At 38.4% G+C, this 14,983-nt stretch overlaps 1 protein-coding gene across 6 annotated transcripts in view; it reads right to left on the bottom strand.

The window, feature by feature from the left end:
* Positions 1–1,905: 1,905 nt before the first annotated feature.
* Positions 1,906–14,983, bottom strand: part of PPP1R9A (protein phosphatase 1 regulatory subunit 9A) — a 238,152-nt gene continuing 225,074 nt past the window's right edge. For 3 of the 6 annotated variants that reach the window (XM_019533487.1, XM_019533524.1, XM_019533516.1), the window contains 3 exons: positions 12,956–13,075; positions 9,590–9,772; positions 1,906–8,511 (listed from right to left, as the gene is read on the bottom strand). In XM_019533487.1, the coding sequence (XP_019389032.1) occupies positions 8,299–8,511; positions 9,590–9,772; positions 12,956–13,075 (516 nt within the window). In that variant the 3' untranslated portion in view covers positions 1,906–8,298. Of the gene's footprint in view, positions 8,512–9,589; positions 9,773–11,083; positions 11,108–12,955; positions 13,076–14,983 lie in introns of those variants that run through there. The other 3 variants (XM_019533470.1, XM_019533479.1, XM_019533495.1) reach the window with 2 other exon arrangements.

Below are 14,983 nucleotides of genomic sequence, written 5' to 3'. Positions count from 1 at the left end.
GGTAGAGACTCGTTCAGACTTACAAAGCATTTTTGTACATGTTTGTTCACAGCATTTCTGTTGGGCTTACCCCGACCTCTCAGTTTGTCTTCTGCCTTGTACAAGAGCTGACCTTGCTTTTGTCCTAAGCCTCAGTTCTCTAGGGGTGAAAGCAGCTCCTCTTTTACATCATCAGGGTTACTTTTAGATTGTTTGATCAAGTGATAACCAAGAAACTCACGAAGTACCTTCAGGCTGCATGTACACAGTCATCTTTAAAATAACTTAATTGTACAATAGAAATATGATACTTTGTACGTACCACTGTATTTTAAAAGTTATTTGTAGTAGGATGTGCCATGGCAAAATGAGCCAGGGCCCCATTTTTTGCAGAAGTTTTAAGGCAGTCCTAGCTGCCTTAAATTGTTGAAGTCCCCCCTCCCCTGCCCCCAGTGCAGTCTGAATTCATGGTTGTGCTTCTGGAATTTGCATTGCAAGGCAAGAAATGGCATGTCTAGACTGTGCCTGGGAGCACCAACCCATGGAAAATCTGAGAATTAGGCCATGTGACTACCTTAGAGAGGTGCCCAGCATGTTTCCTGAGACCACTGGCGTAGGAGTAATACTGGGAGTGTGCTCAGTGCCTCTCTAAGGCAGCTACTATTCCTGTTCTGACTCCTGTCGTTCCCCTCCCCCCACAACATGTGGTGGACAGAATGACATACTGCAGATAGAAGTTTAACTACAAACAGCTACAGCTACAACTTTAGGAGCTGCTGAAGCACTTAACAAGTGGGGGAATAGTACAGAATACAAGATGCCTCTAAAAGTCCCTTCCACACCTGAGAGATTTGGATCAGAAATGCTACATGATAATGACATTTTCTTTCCCTCATTATATAATGCTAAATTGAATATTATGGAATGAATATATTTTTGTTCAACATAGCATAAAGTGCTACTTGCAGCACACAGGAATGGCCTGTGACTGACTCATCCTCCCAGAGGGAAAATGCCAATAAAAAAAATGTATTCCATGGCCTTGGGCCAGAAACTCACAAAGTGAGGCATCTAACCTTACTTTCTGTGCTCAGCAGGAGAAATGTGGTAAGGCTCTGGAAGGATGTGGAATATATTATGCGGAATTAGTGTGGATTGAGGGTGAACAGAAACTGTGTGACTTAGAGACTGGAAAGATCCTACAACTGAAGAAGAGTGTTTCTGCAGAGGGAAAAGGCTGGAGGCATAGAGCTGCAGTACTTAAGATGCCATTACTATAATTTTTGGATTAGATTAATCAAGATTTGGGTGCCTCAGTATTAGGTAATTCACCTGGAGCGGAATCCAAAACCCAGAGTAGCTGCCTAAGCTCCCTGTATAGTAAGTAGGGAGCATTAAGGCTAGGGACAGACATTCAGAAAGCCTGAGTCTGAATTGATTCAATCTTTGAAGGTTAGTTTAACCTGCGTAGATTGAACCAATTTGCAAGTGAACAGGCATTCACTGTTGACTCTGGACATGCAGCCACATGTCTGCAGTGGCTCAGGCTCGAAGCTGGATGGCGCTAGAGCAAGCCCTCCCTTCGCTTCCACTGCAGCTGCAAGGCTGGAGGGAAGCTAATCAGCATAGCCAGCTCCCCCAACCCTCCCTGCAGGCTACTAAATATGAAAGTGGAGGGGCGCAAACCCCTACCCTGGCCTGCAGGGACCCCAGCTGGGGTACGCTTAGAGAGGGAACAGGGAAGTAGCCCCTGCCGGGCTTGTCCCTACTTTTCCATGATTGTACATTTCGATTTAGTGAAAAGGCGGAAAAGAAGAATTAAGTGCAAGTCACCCGAAGTAGAACTAACAGACTAAAGCACTTAGCGTTCATTCTGAAATGAAATAGGATGGAAATGGGGAATGACAACTCAATAAAACCTAATAATAAGTTTCAGAATTTACTTTATTGCATTCGTTGTCTAACAACAATACTTGTTGGCAAGAAATTTATTTACACTAACAAAGTTTAATCACAAGGTTTTATTTTTTTTTCCTAATTCATAAGAAAACAAAGGGCCACCATGATGGTTTGCTTTGAATGCTTCCAAGTAACCAAACATTAAAGAATGTCATTTTTGGAAACCCAGCAATCTAGAGAAGTACATATTAACCAAGCACAAGAGAACAAGCTCAGACATGGCACTATTGTGTCTTCCATGCAGATGATTAAACACCGAGATGTACAAATTAAAAGTTCAGGATAACATGCAATTCATACACATTTGACTTTAAAAGATGTCTGAAGCCAACCACCTCTCCCCATAAGAAAGAAACAATAAAGCCAGTTTTTACAGTGGAGCACAGTACATTTTTGTTTTAGCTGCCTGCTCTTCTAGCAATATGTATAACACTTGTAAGTTACCAGTGTTTGATCACTGCAATATGACTGAAAAATACAAAAGCAGTAATTATGACAGTAAGTGTTAACAGGGAAAGTATACATATAAAGATATACTTAAAAGACGTCCATTGTGCCCTGAATCCTCTTCATTTTAGAAGGATTTGTTTTTTCCTTCTCTTTGGCGCCACATAGTTGTTGATTTAGACACTTCATCATTTAGAGCTGATTCTGCCTCCTTTGGGGTCCATGGCAAAACTTACTGAGAGCAATGGGAGCAAGATTAGAGCTTGCCCACTTAAGGACTGACACTCTCACCTCTCTCTATCAAAGCCAAACAGCACGGAAAGCACACACATGATCAGGCCTAATAAACTAAACAACTTGCTCTTCACAAAGAGCCCAAATTTCCCAAAACAAGCAGCACAAAGAACTAGGGGCAAAGCCTTCCAATAACATGCACCCTTTCAATCATTATTTAATGGCTATAGCCTAAGTCCCAGCCCTGCTGTCAGTTAACAAAAGAAACCATATATTATGATCAGGAGGGACCTTGAGGGCTCAATTTCATGGCTGTGCTTCAACAGCTTTCAAAACAGGGCAGGTTTAAAATGTAAGAAAATATACAATAAAACATGTAGAGAACTTCAAGTAAAAGACTTTCAGTTTGCAAAAGACCTATAGCTGACTGTGTGACAATTGAATAAGACTTCTGAGTCACTGTCCTGCGCCATTGTAGAGCTGCTCACAACTCAGACAGACGGAAAGCAAAGCCAAGTTTACAAAATATAAAAAAGGGTTTTTCTTCGCATAATACTAATTGTCTAACAAATTAATCCTGCCAAAAAAGACAAGGACAACAGGCAGAAAGACCTACTGAGGAATGTTCTCTTTGTGGTTTTAATAAAACATTTTTGTTTAAAATCTTGTGAAACATCAAATATATAAAATATAGCAAGAAAATCACGAGGCAGGCTCCAAGCATATCTAGGAGTTAGAGTACTGGTGGTACAAACTACCAGCACATTGCTCTTATAAATTTCCTGATGTTATCAGAACCCCTGTATGTGTGTATTATGTTTGTATAGCCCATAGCTCCCAGTTAACTTACATCCTAACTGCTATGAAACTACCTCTTTAATATAGATTTCAATGTGTATTTCTGTACAAACACAAATGCATACAGACTTGTTAAAAACCCCCCACAAACTACAAATTCCATCACTTAAACATTTCCATTTTTAGAAACAGTACATTCTTTGATTATGCTGGATTAACTATTAAACCCACCCCCCCGCCTTTTCCTTATGATTTCAGCTACTACAGACTTTCAAACATGTGCCATCTGGGTTTTCAACTGCTTCTATTTTTTCAGTGTTTTGGACCACATCATAGGTTTCCTGAGATTTTTAAAGCTTTAGGTCAAAAGCTAGAAGCAACATTATCTGCACTAATATCTGAGGGCTGGCACTGGACTTTGTATGTATTGTTTAAAAGATCCACTCTCATTGTCATTGATCTCAGTGGTAAAATTGTAGAATCAAAAACTGCATGCATCTCCCACTGACATAGAACAATTTTTGATACACCTGAAAATGCTAAGAAATTAATCCTGAATCTGAATGTTTCCTTTCCTTAAATACCAAACAGTACAAATGACCCTTTAAAACACTATAAAGAACAGAATTATCACACACCCTTCCTTTTGATTTTCAGTTTCACAACTACATTTGGGTAGGATGCTAGCCTACAATGGTAATTCCCAGCCACACATGCACATAAATGACACTTCTTTCTTTGCCTGCATTAAGACCTCATTCTGCCTTATTGATGACAACATGTATTTATCTCTGACGTCAATGGGAACACATCTCATCTTAAGCATAAGCAGCTGTGCAAGCTGTAAGCAGCAATTGTTGATGAGCTAGCAACTTTGTCACTGTTTCCATAGTAGCAAGCCCTTGCTGTGTAGCTGAGGTATGGGGAATCCATGCTGCCAGGTACTGACCACTGTGAACTCCCACTGAAACTGAGCATGTGCTGAGAAACGCCGTTCTAGAGTTCCTGGGGAAAAAATCTTCCTTAGAAATAATAGCATCTTCCCAGCAGGTTCTGAGTCATGGCACAATAAATGTCTGTCAATATGAAGCAATCTGCGTAAGCTGAGATATAAACGTAACTCAGCTCCCTTTGGCTTTTTTATTACTCCTTCTCCCTCCCCCCTCCCCTGTTATTCAGGTTTTAGCCATTCCCTGTGGTGGGTTTTATTCCTATCAACATCAGCTCTGCAGGGCCAGCCCAGTGAAATGCAAAACCAATGGGAAATACTATTCTGTATTACAAAATGAAATGGGTCCAGTTCCTCACTGTCTTGATCCTGGGGTAGTCATTTATATCTGTGTACAGTAAGCATATAATATCTGTGCAGCCACAACATAAACCAAGGTGTTAATGGCTCCATGAAGTTCCAGGCCTCTGTGTATTTGGCAGTTTTGGAGAGCCCAAATCATAACTGCTTGCTCCAGAGTGGTCCAATGCCAGTTGGGTTTTCTGAGGCTAAAATCTATGAGCACCTGTGCATCTTCTATTTAGTACATTTTAAAAGTCTCACTCTCTGCCCCTCTCCTTTCTTCATTGTGCCCCATTCTGTCACAGCCTTGGCAGCTGGATGATGTGCATAAATAGAGAATGGGGGCATCAAGCATATTGACCAAAGCAGGTCCAGAATTTACAGAACAGAATAGTAGTTTAACCACCAGCTGGGATTGCCTCAACTGTGTACAGCTGGCACAGGATACGTGACTGGAATATTGAGGATGTATCCAGGGTACCAATGTGCTCCAAGAGTACCTAGCAGTCAAAAATGCGGCTGCTCTATGTTGCTCTTCTGCTCTGTCCTGATGATTGGTAGCCCAAGTATCAGAGAGCTGCTGACTCTAAACTAGCTGAGTCACATTTGCAGCTGATCTCAAATCACAAGCTGTATTGGGTACAGAAGAAAAAAGCCACCTATTAATTCACTACAGGGTATTTGCTCATTCTGTTCCATCTTGTGACATGCTATTATAATAAGCATTGTTCCTATGAGATATTTAAGGTGGCAGTGGTTAATGCATTTCTACTCCTTTATTTCAGACAGGTCATTCATTTCAAAAGAGGGGAAAGAAAAATGTGAAAAAAGCATATTGGTCACAAACATTGTAATCCAGTCACACTGTTGTATGTCCCAAGCCTCAAGTACTATCCTTTATTAAGAAGAATAAAAAGTATACCCAATCAAGAAAGAGTAGAACTCATGACTCTGGTTGGTCCTCTGAGCTTTCACACATTAGTCAATTTGTATTTAAGAATGTATTGTTCAATCTAAGCAGTTCATTTTTTCTAAAATTCAATTAATTTCAAACAAAAATTACAAAGTTCAAATATTTCATTTAGCTGACATTTCATTGAAACAATAAAAATCTGAATACTTACAGTGCATGAATCAAATTAGTTATCTGCAGAATAAGACGCTAAGATTAACCGACACTAGGAAATGAAAAATCAAACATATCACACATATAAGTTTGCCTTAGGCTTTTAAGAAAACATAAACAGAATACAACCACAGACTACTATATACAACCACTTAAAACATTATTATAATGTAAACAACATAGAAAATAATCATTGAATGTGTTTATCAACATTTTATTTAAAATAGTACTTTTCCAGGTCCTTCCCAACAATTAGTTTTTTCCTAAATATAACCATATACCCTCTAAAACAACTAAGCACTAGTTTAATCAGGTCTCTACTACACTTCAGTATAATTTTTTTTAGAGAAGGGACAGAAAAAGTCATCTGAATAATTATTTCATATAATTATACTTCTGTGGTTATACTTCTGCTGTAGGGGCACTCCTCCTCTCAGGCAGCATGAGAAAAGGAACATACCAAGACTTATCCTACTAGAAATATCAGCGTTTAGACATTTTAATACCATGTCCTTCATGGCAGTTTCACTACTTATTTCAACGATGTTCAATGAAGCATAAACAAAAAGCAAGTAGAAATTGGATTTGGAAATGGAACTCAAGCCATTAAGTAGAGTTGTCGTGTGTTAATACTGAAACAAGGAGTGTCAAATTATGTAGAGAATTTTACTTCTAAAATAAACTTTTAGGATTGAAATGAATAATTAACATTACATGTTAGTGAATACAACCATATCCTCCTGCTTTGCAGATTCCAGAACTCTGAGCTTCAGAAGAGTTTTACAAACAACTTTCTGAACATCAAATCTGAGGCAGAACCAGAACAAATGTTTCTTTAAAATTATTCAGCTTTTGTAGTTAATTTTCAAAGCAGCTGAACCTTATGATTTTAACTTCATGTTGATAGACAAGAGTTAACCGCTGATTAAGAGATTGTGATTCATGTCAGTATTTATGAGATTCAGAAAAAAGGAAATGACATTGCTGAAACTTATAAATGCTACTACCAAGTAACTTCAACTTCAAAACAATCATGTAATATCTTCAACTTCCCATCATGTAAACTTGCTTCTTTGATGAAGTGTTGACTATTAACTACTTTAATACTGGCTATTAAGGGACTGTAATAACATACAGTGCCAGATTACAGCATTTGCTTCTTAGACAAATCTATACATTAGAAATCTGAAGTATGTAGCATGACCACCAGTCAAACTATCCAAGCGTTCTACAAAGTATGCCTCCATGTTGAATTTTTTAGTGGGGGTATTGCCTAGATCCTCTACTCAAAACACGCTGTGCATTTCAAGTTTGCATTTAGCAGCTTTCTTCTGTGTTGTAGCATTGTACAGTAGTAGTTGATCATAACAGTAATGAACCTTGTTTTATTTCAACCAGAAATTTCCTCCTCCTCTTTTTTATAAAGTGCACTTTGAAAACTGAAACCTTTACAAAATCAAATTTGGAGATCATTTCAGCAGATAGTATTTAATTAGATTACAGTCCTGTAACACCAGAATGAAAAACTCATTCTCCCTGACCCTCACTGGAGACCGAACCTAGAAATGTGGAATTTTCCTCAAAAACCAACATAAAATAAAAAAACAATTTCTGGTTCAGAGCCAGCTGGAAAAGGAACCTCCTGGTGTGCTACAAAGAGGTTTGCTTACATGTGCTGGGAGCACAAGGAGAAGTGGACTCTACTAATTTTCTGTACTCACGTTAGAATTTCAATTTTCCTTAACTATATGGAGGATAAATATTACCCTCAGATCTCCATGTAAACCCACATAATCATTTTAAGGCGCTGAATTCTTCCTTGGCTAAGTGTTGTCCAGTTAAGAGTGTTATCATCTTTTTGCTCAGGAAAGATATTTACTCTTCCATCTTTATCTCCTGTGTATAATTAGAAGTCACCGAACAGCTATGTTTTCAGAGCAGTGTCACTTCAAGGTACTCATGTAAGATGAAATCTGTTCCAGTAGACAGAACAGGGTATGGAGAGAAGATGGCATTCCAGTTAGATGAGTCAGTTGGACCAGATACGGGGATAACTCCAGTTACCCAGTTTCATATATATTCACTGATCGTTCTGATTGACCATCCCATTCACAATGTCATTGGGATGCATCACCCGTGGTGTTTTGTCACAATGATTGCCAAGGTGATCAAACACGAGTAGCCCAATGCAGGATAACAGTTTGAAAGGGAAAAGAACCCAAACAGGCTATCTAAATAAAACAATGGAGTTTGGTTGTTTAGCAAGTCAATACCAAGAGTAAGATCTGGACCTGCAGGAAAATGCAGTTACGCAGTATGAACTTCCCCATTCACTCCGTTTATATCATCATTTCTGTGTACATATTCCTGTGTGATGGACACAAGATTTGAGGGGCACCACAGTCGAAGAGTTGTTTCCCTTGAAGAGTCTCCACGAGACTAACATCCTGGTGGTTCTGCTTTGTCATTGCTCATTAGCTCCCCCTGTTGTTTCTGTCAAAGACTTGTCTGTTTTCTTTGATTTCCTATGCAGCTGCTCTTGTTCTTTCTTCCTAAGCTTCTCCCTTTGCTTTTCCATTTTTTCTTGGGCTTTACGGGCTTTCTCTATGGACACTTTCATTTCTTTTAGCTTTTTTTTAACAACTGCTCTGTCTTGGGAAGATGTCATGCCAAGGGCCTAATATTTAAAAAGTGAAATAAAAAGAAAATTAAAGAATTTCATATTATGAACAGATTATGGACCTTCTGATAACAATGCTATTAAAGTAGTAGACTACCAAAAAATGAACAAATTTTGAGTTGAAGTCACAAAGGAAGTAGGACTTCATAATCCCAGGTTAAATAACAATACTCTGCTCTTTCTGCCCATGGAGTACCTTCTGCACAAAGCACTCAAGCTATTTTATAAAATATTCAAGAACATCACTAAAAACCATTAAAGTAGGGAAATTTGGTTATCTTAATGTTATCAAGAGAAAATCTGAGGAATTAAAAAAGTAAGTGATTTGCTCAGAGCAACTCAAGTCTATGGCTGAGATAGATCTCAAACCTCAGATTCCCTTGCTCCTATTCCTGTGCTTTAGCCAAAAGACCATATCTTCCTTCACAAAAAATTTTAGAGCTACAGAAAGGTGAAGGCCTAAACTTGAATAAAGGCAAGGGTTTGATTTTCAGAGATGCTGATTCCCCAAACTCAAATTTGTATCCATTTTATTCAGTGATGCATTCGTTTTCATTGCAATACACTACAGCAGATTTAAGACATCAAAGCTTCTAAGCGATACATCTAGTTCCTGTGTACTACTCACTGTAAATGCTGTCAAACCATTGCCTGATATGTTTTGTAGAAAAAATGTGTGGGAGGAAGAAACATAATAATGAAGCATGTGAAACAACTGGTGAAAAAAGGCACCAATCACCAGTTGTCCAGCACTATATCCCTCTTTGGGGTTTTCCAGCCCATGTGAATCAAATTTTTACATAATGGTGATGGATGCAATATATATGCATGGAAATATACCACTTGCACATGCAGTCATCTGATTTGTGCAGGTAAACATGAGTACATTGCATGCAACCCATTTTTATATAGCAAATAATACTCAAATATTTAAAAATCTGGCTTTTTGCATTACATGTATTACTCTAGTTTATCTTCATTCCACATGCAGAACTCATTGTATTCCTGAGGAATTCCTGCTGTAGGATTATGTCCAGCAACAATGAATAATTTTTGAGTCAAGAGACTTAATTACCTTAAGTTTATTCCCATCCAGCTGAAGAAGATGCTCTCCATTAATATTTTGGGCACTGAATTCAGAAACATACTGGTCAAGATTCAGGCTTGTTAACCAGTGAGAAACCTGCTGTATGCTCCATTCCTGAACAGCACGATTCTGACACTGATTGTGTTTAGGAGACTGTCCATCATCCAGGATCTGTCAGAAATATGCTACATTATAATTAAAAAAGCAAGACTCACTAATAATAGCATATTGTTGTGCATACGCCATCCACACTAACAATTTCTATTGTCTTCCTTACACAACATCAGCAAGATACACCATATAATTGGATCGACCTCTGTATCCAGGAATCAATTTAATGAGACTAAAATAGCTTAATAATTCTAGTTTTCTATTTACAGACACAAAAAAGGAAGTAGCAGGTGATGACTCAATAGAGCCACGTGGCACAATTCACAATGGTTAGTTTTCCATTAGCTCTCAAAGTTTAAATACTTTAGCACGTTGGTGGGTTTCTAAGTACATAGAATGTACTTAGAAGATTAGTCTGGAGTTCAGGATGGTATCATGGAGTCAAAGATCCACTATTATCACTGGAGGACTACAAGAAGACATAGGGCAACAGGACAGAACAAACCAAGAAGCCACATCCTTGAAGCTGTTCTAGCCACTGTGCCTCTCAGGAAAGCAATCCTAAAGGAGGCAGCTGGAGATTCCTGGGTGTCTGCTTAATGCACCACTCACTGCCAGTTTGCTCTGGCATAAATCAGCAGGGGCCAGCCTTTCTGTCAGGCATTTCTGTCAGGCATGTCACAAATTAAGTTCTGTACACTCCCTGTCCCCAAGATCCCTTCCCCTGGCTGATCAGCTGCTCTGTTTTCTGCACTGTCTTATCAGTTAGTCTGCCTGCCCCATCTGTCACTGCGTCCCTTCTCCTTACTGATCTGCTATGTGTCACACAAGAGATTACCCAGGCCACTTATTGGCACATGTACTGCAGGTTGGCCACCCCAGCATAGGGGACATGTCAGTGTGGGGCTGGAAAACACAATGCTCTGAATGTCCCCTGGTCAGGAGAGCAGCTGCAGATGGCATAACTTAAGAGAAGCCTTCAGACTGGTATAAATGGTGCCAGAGGCTGTTTCAACTCTTAGCCATGCTTTTTGATGAGAGATGGAAAAAGATGACTTGACTCTACCTTTTGTCTACCTCATGCCGGGCATGAGACCAGGACAGCCCAGTGTATTTGTTTACAAATACAACTTTTGTCCTTCCTGTCCTACACGCCACAAAGATGACAACTGCCTATAGCCTTGAAAACTATAGCAAGAAGGATTTGAAAAGGAGAGAAGAACCAGTAAAATCTATGGGTTGTGCTATTGTTTGAACAGGGAAATTTGCCACATGATGGAGTAGGACAAGAAATGCAAGTCTGCAAATGAGACTAGAAAGTAACGCACCAAGGTCACACAGTCCACCACAAACAGCTCACTGGTATCTCACCTCATCATCAATCATATCCAGGCTCTGAGTGAGGGAGCAACAAAGAAATGGGAAAAGAAAAGCATTATAGAAACAAAACAGAGAATATGTAACAGCATGTAAGAGAGTTTAGCAAAGGCAGCACCAAGATTTGCAAACGTTATGGCTATTGAAAAACAAAGAGATCTTAAAAAACTATTTCCAGAAACAGAAAAGTTATGTTAAAAGATCAACAACCAAATGCATGAATTTGTAATTAGGGCCTGATCCTGTGCCGCTGAGGTTCACTGGAACTCCCAGCAGTGTAGGACTAACAGCAATGGGAGCTTTGCCAAGGACCTCACTGGAAGCAGCAAAAGACCCCCGTCTATGATCTATCACATAGAAGAAGAAAGTGGTTTCCTTCCCCCTGCTTTTCATTCTTTTTGTTTCTCTCAAGTGGTTATGGCAACCCCAGCAGAGGAGTGTAGGTGAAAGATCTCCAGCAGTTTCACTAACAATCCCAGCTGACAGAGCAAGTAAGCCATGGCTGAAGATGGATCCTAGCAATGCCCTGAGTAAGGAGGTTTGTGTACAGTTCCTACAGCAGCTCTGAATTGATACTGGCTGAGTCAGAGGTTACAGTTCAGTATTGCAGCAGAGGGTGGAGAGGCCACTATCTACTTCTACAGGCCTGTTTGTACTTGATATTTCACAGGTGACAACGTGGAAGTGTGATGTAAGAAGACTGGAAAAGACATGAAAGCATTTTCAAACTTATAACTCAACCTAGCAGGCACAAAGTATTGTCACTTAGCATGATGATAATAATGAAAAATGATAAAAGAGCAAAACATTTAAAAATGTAGGTTTTAGGGGAATGTATTGTCAAAAGACAGCCCATGTAGTATTAAAATATCTAACCGCTACAGGACTCTCTGCCCTGTAAACTTAAATTTTGGCACCTGTGGTTACATCTTTTAAATTTGTGTAAAGCATGCACATATTAACAACAACAAATGTCAATTATCCTAGGAATAATAGAAGTTTGGAAATTAAGTTCTGTAAAGCAAATCCTGGCACATATCTTAAACAAGAAAAACATGGAGTTCACTGTGATAAATGCAGTAAAGTTTCTTCAGGTCAAATTACATCTGTGTAGCACCACTAAGAATTTGACTCAAGTCACTTTACTAAACTAACGTTTTTGGGCCAAGTTTTCCAAACACTGCCTCTGGATGTGCACATCTAATCCTGGCACAAAGTCTCTTGAACACACATTTTTTTGCAGACTATCATTTGTGCAAAAAAAACAAGCCCCAAATAACTGAGCTTGATCTGTGCATGAAAATCAAGCATAAATTGAGTGCAAATGAGAACTGAATTTATGCACAAATAATAATATGCAAAAATTAATAGACATACAATTTTTACACAGAAGCACAAACAGAAGCTGAGTCAATTGGCCTTAAAATTTGGTCCTTAATATTCAATTATAAAGGACCCCAAGGCCTGATCAAACAATACAGTATTCCTATATCCTACTTTGCTCACATGTTAAACTCCCTCAAAAGGAGCCCAATTATATTTTGTTTAATGTCTTCAGGTTAACATGCATGTATTTACATGTAAATGTAGGAGGACCATGCTGAAACAGAATGCTGGCAAAGGTTTGGGTAAAGCATCTCTGAGGAAACCAGTGTTGCTCTGTTATTTTCCTGCTTTAGAGCGATTGGTCATTTACTTCCAAAACAAGATAATGAATGACAACTATAACCAAAGACAAACCGGGAATCAAGATTTTTCTTAATGAAAGTGTCTAGAAATCAACTATTATTTTAACAACTCTTAAGAAAAATGCCAGCTGAGAGAGAAATCAACTATTTTTTCACTGTAAAAATGTCATGGACATACCTCATCTGATGACAGTGCTAAGGAGTGAGAGAAACCAAGAGTTTTGGGTTCTGCTCCCAAACCACTTAAATCAGCTGAACTTGTGCTGCTGGGGCTGAAATCATCATTGAATGTGAAGTTCTGTAGACAAAAGCACAAGTCAAAATGAACAAAAGATCTTACATACATATCTAACTGGAAACTTGCCTTTCCCCTCCAGGTTGGCATAGTTCAGGAGTGATTTTGATAATTAGCTGAACTGGTTAGAAGATGCACAAAGAACCCCAATCTTTTTCACTGTTAATGCTTTACACAATAATGTGCTATACGTTTATTATGGTATGTGTTAAGAAACATTTTTGCCAGCTTAATATCTTAATTAGTAACACAATTATCTGAGAATAAGTTACAGATTTCACTTAAATATACTGCTGCTGCCCTTTATGAGGGTATCAACTTCATTGCCTCTAATGGTTGATCAATGGCATTTGCCTATCATCTAAACACTTAGGACAAGCACAGAACATGCACTAATACAAGGGGTAGAACAAAGGTTGGATTATCAGGGGAAATAAAAGTTACTGTTGAAAAGACAAGGAAAATATCTTGTGAACTACTTCAGCCCCAAATAAACTTCTTAGAAGTGAACGGAACTTCCTTTTCTGCCTAACTTTTAGGCAAGACAGAATATAAACAAGACCATCTGATCTTATGTGATACTGCAATAGTAACCAAAAATGACACTCGTTTGTCATAAAAAACATAATGACAAACATCACACTTTACAAGCAAGGAAGAACAAAATGTTATTCAGTAATTCATGTACATCGTTCCCAGGAATTTACCCAAATCATCCTTGGTTAGCAAGTAATCTTCAACAGACTTTGGAAAACAGTCCAATGCAAAAACAAGAAAAATAGGTCAAGGTATCTCTGGATCCCTTTGGTGTTCAACAAAAAACTAAATAGGTGCAGAAACCACATATTTAGGGTTCTAATCCGGAAAGAAATAGGTAACTAAAAAAATTGAGCAAGTTTTTGAAGTTTTGCAATATACATATATAAAGCATGAAAACATGACTAACATATGTACATCAGTCATGTTTTTCAATTGTTTATGGAGACTATCAAGCTTGACTTCCCTTTTTTTTTATTATCCATCTTACGATTAGTGGAATCAGTGAAATACCTCTCAATGGGTTGTAAAATCCCAAATTGCTTATTTCCCAGTACAGCTCATTTTGAGGGCTTGTGCACTTTAAAAAGAAAGACCAAAACTTTTTTATTTTCTTTTAAAATATTTTTTTAAACCATGACAACTATTACTCTGCTTTCCCTTGTTTTTGAGGGGGACTAGAATAATTGAGGAGCTGTTTTTAGCACTGCACTGAGAAAATAGAGGTACTGAATCTTTAAAATTGTTTCCTAGGAATCTGATGTAGCAAAAACAGAGTACAAAGATTATTTCCTTTTTCTCTAAATCATTTGAGTTCTAGTGCTGGAAGGAACATCAACTGTTATCTAGTTCAATCCCTTCCTCAAAATATTATCATCTCCATCTAAATCATTCAAGACAGTTATCTAACTAGCACTCAAAAGCTTCCAATGATACAGATTACACAGCATCTCTAGATAACTGTTTAAGTGCTTACTGACATCATAAAATCCTTTAACTGAAACAGAAGAGTGAAGTGGCATTTTCCTTTACTTATAAAATAAATACATTAAAATATAATAAGAAAGGGGAAACACAGCAGCTGGGCAAAGGCAAACAAATTATATTACCTCTAATGCTTTAAGAGAAACAAAAAAAGAGGGTTTATTCTATTTCCACGTTATTTGTAAGGAAAGATCTTCAAAGGTACAAGAGGAACTACATGCCCAACTCAACTGCCATTCACTGAAAGTTAGGAACCTGGGGGCGCTTTAATTAGGGTGGCTCTGAGAGCTGCTTTAATTAAAGCGCCGGTGCATCATGTATGTAAGTGTCCCCACACTGAAAAATGGTGAAAAATGAACAGGTTTTAGTTGCAACATCCCCACAGCCATT

The sequence above is a fragment of the Crocodylus porosus genome, unplaced genomic scaffold, assembly GCF_001723895.1.
Source record: "Crocodylus porosus isolate Cpor-Errol unplaced genomic scaffold, CroPor_comp1, whole genome shotgun sequence".
NCBI classification, from domain to species: Eukaryota; Metazoa; Chordata; order Crocodylia; family Crocodylidae; genus Crocodylus; species Crocodylus porosus.
This window is presented reverse-complemented; position numbering and strand designations above follow the sequence as displayed.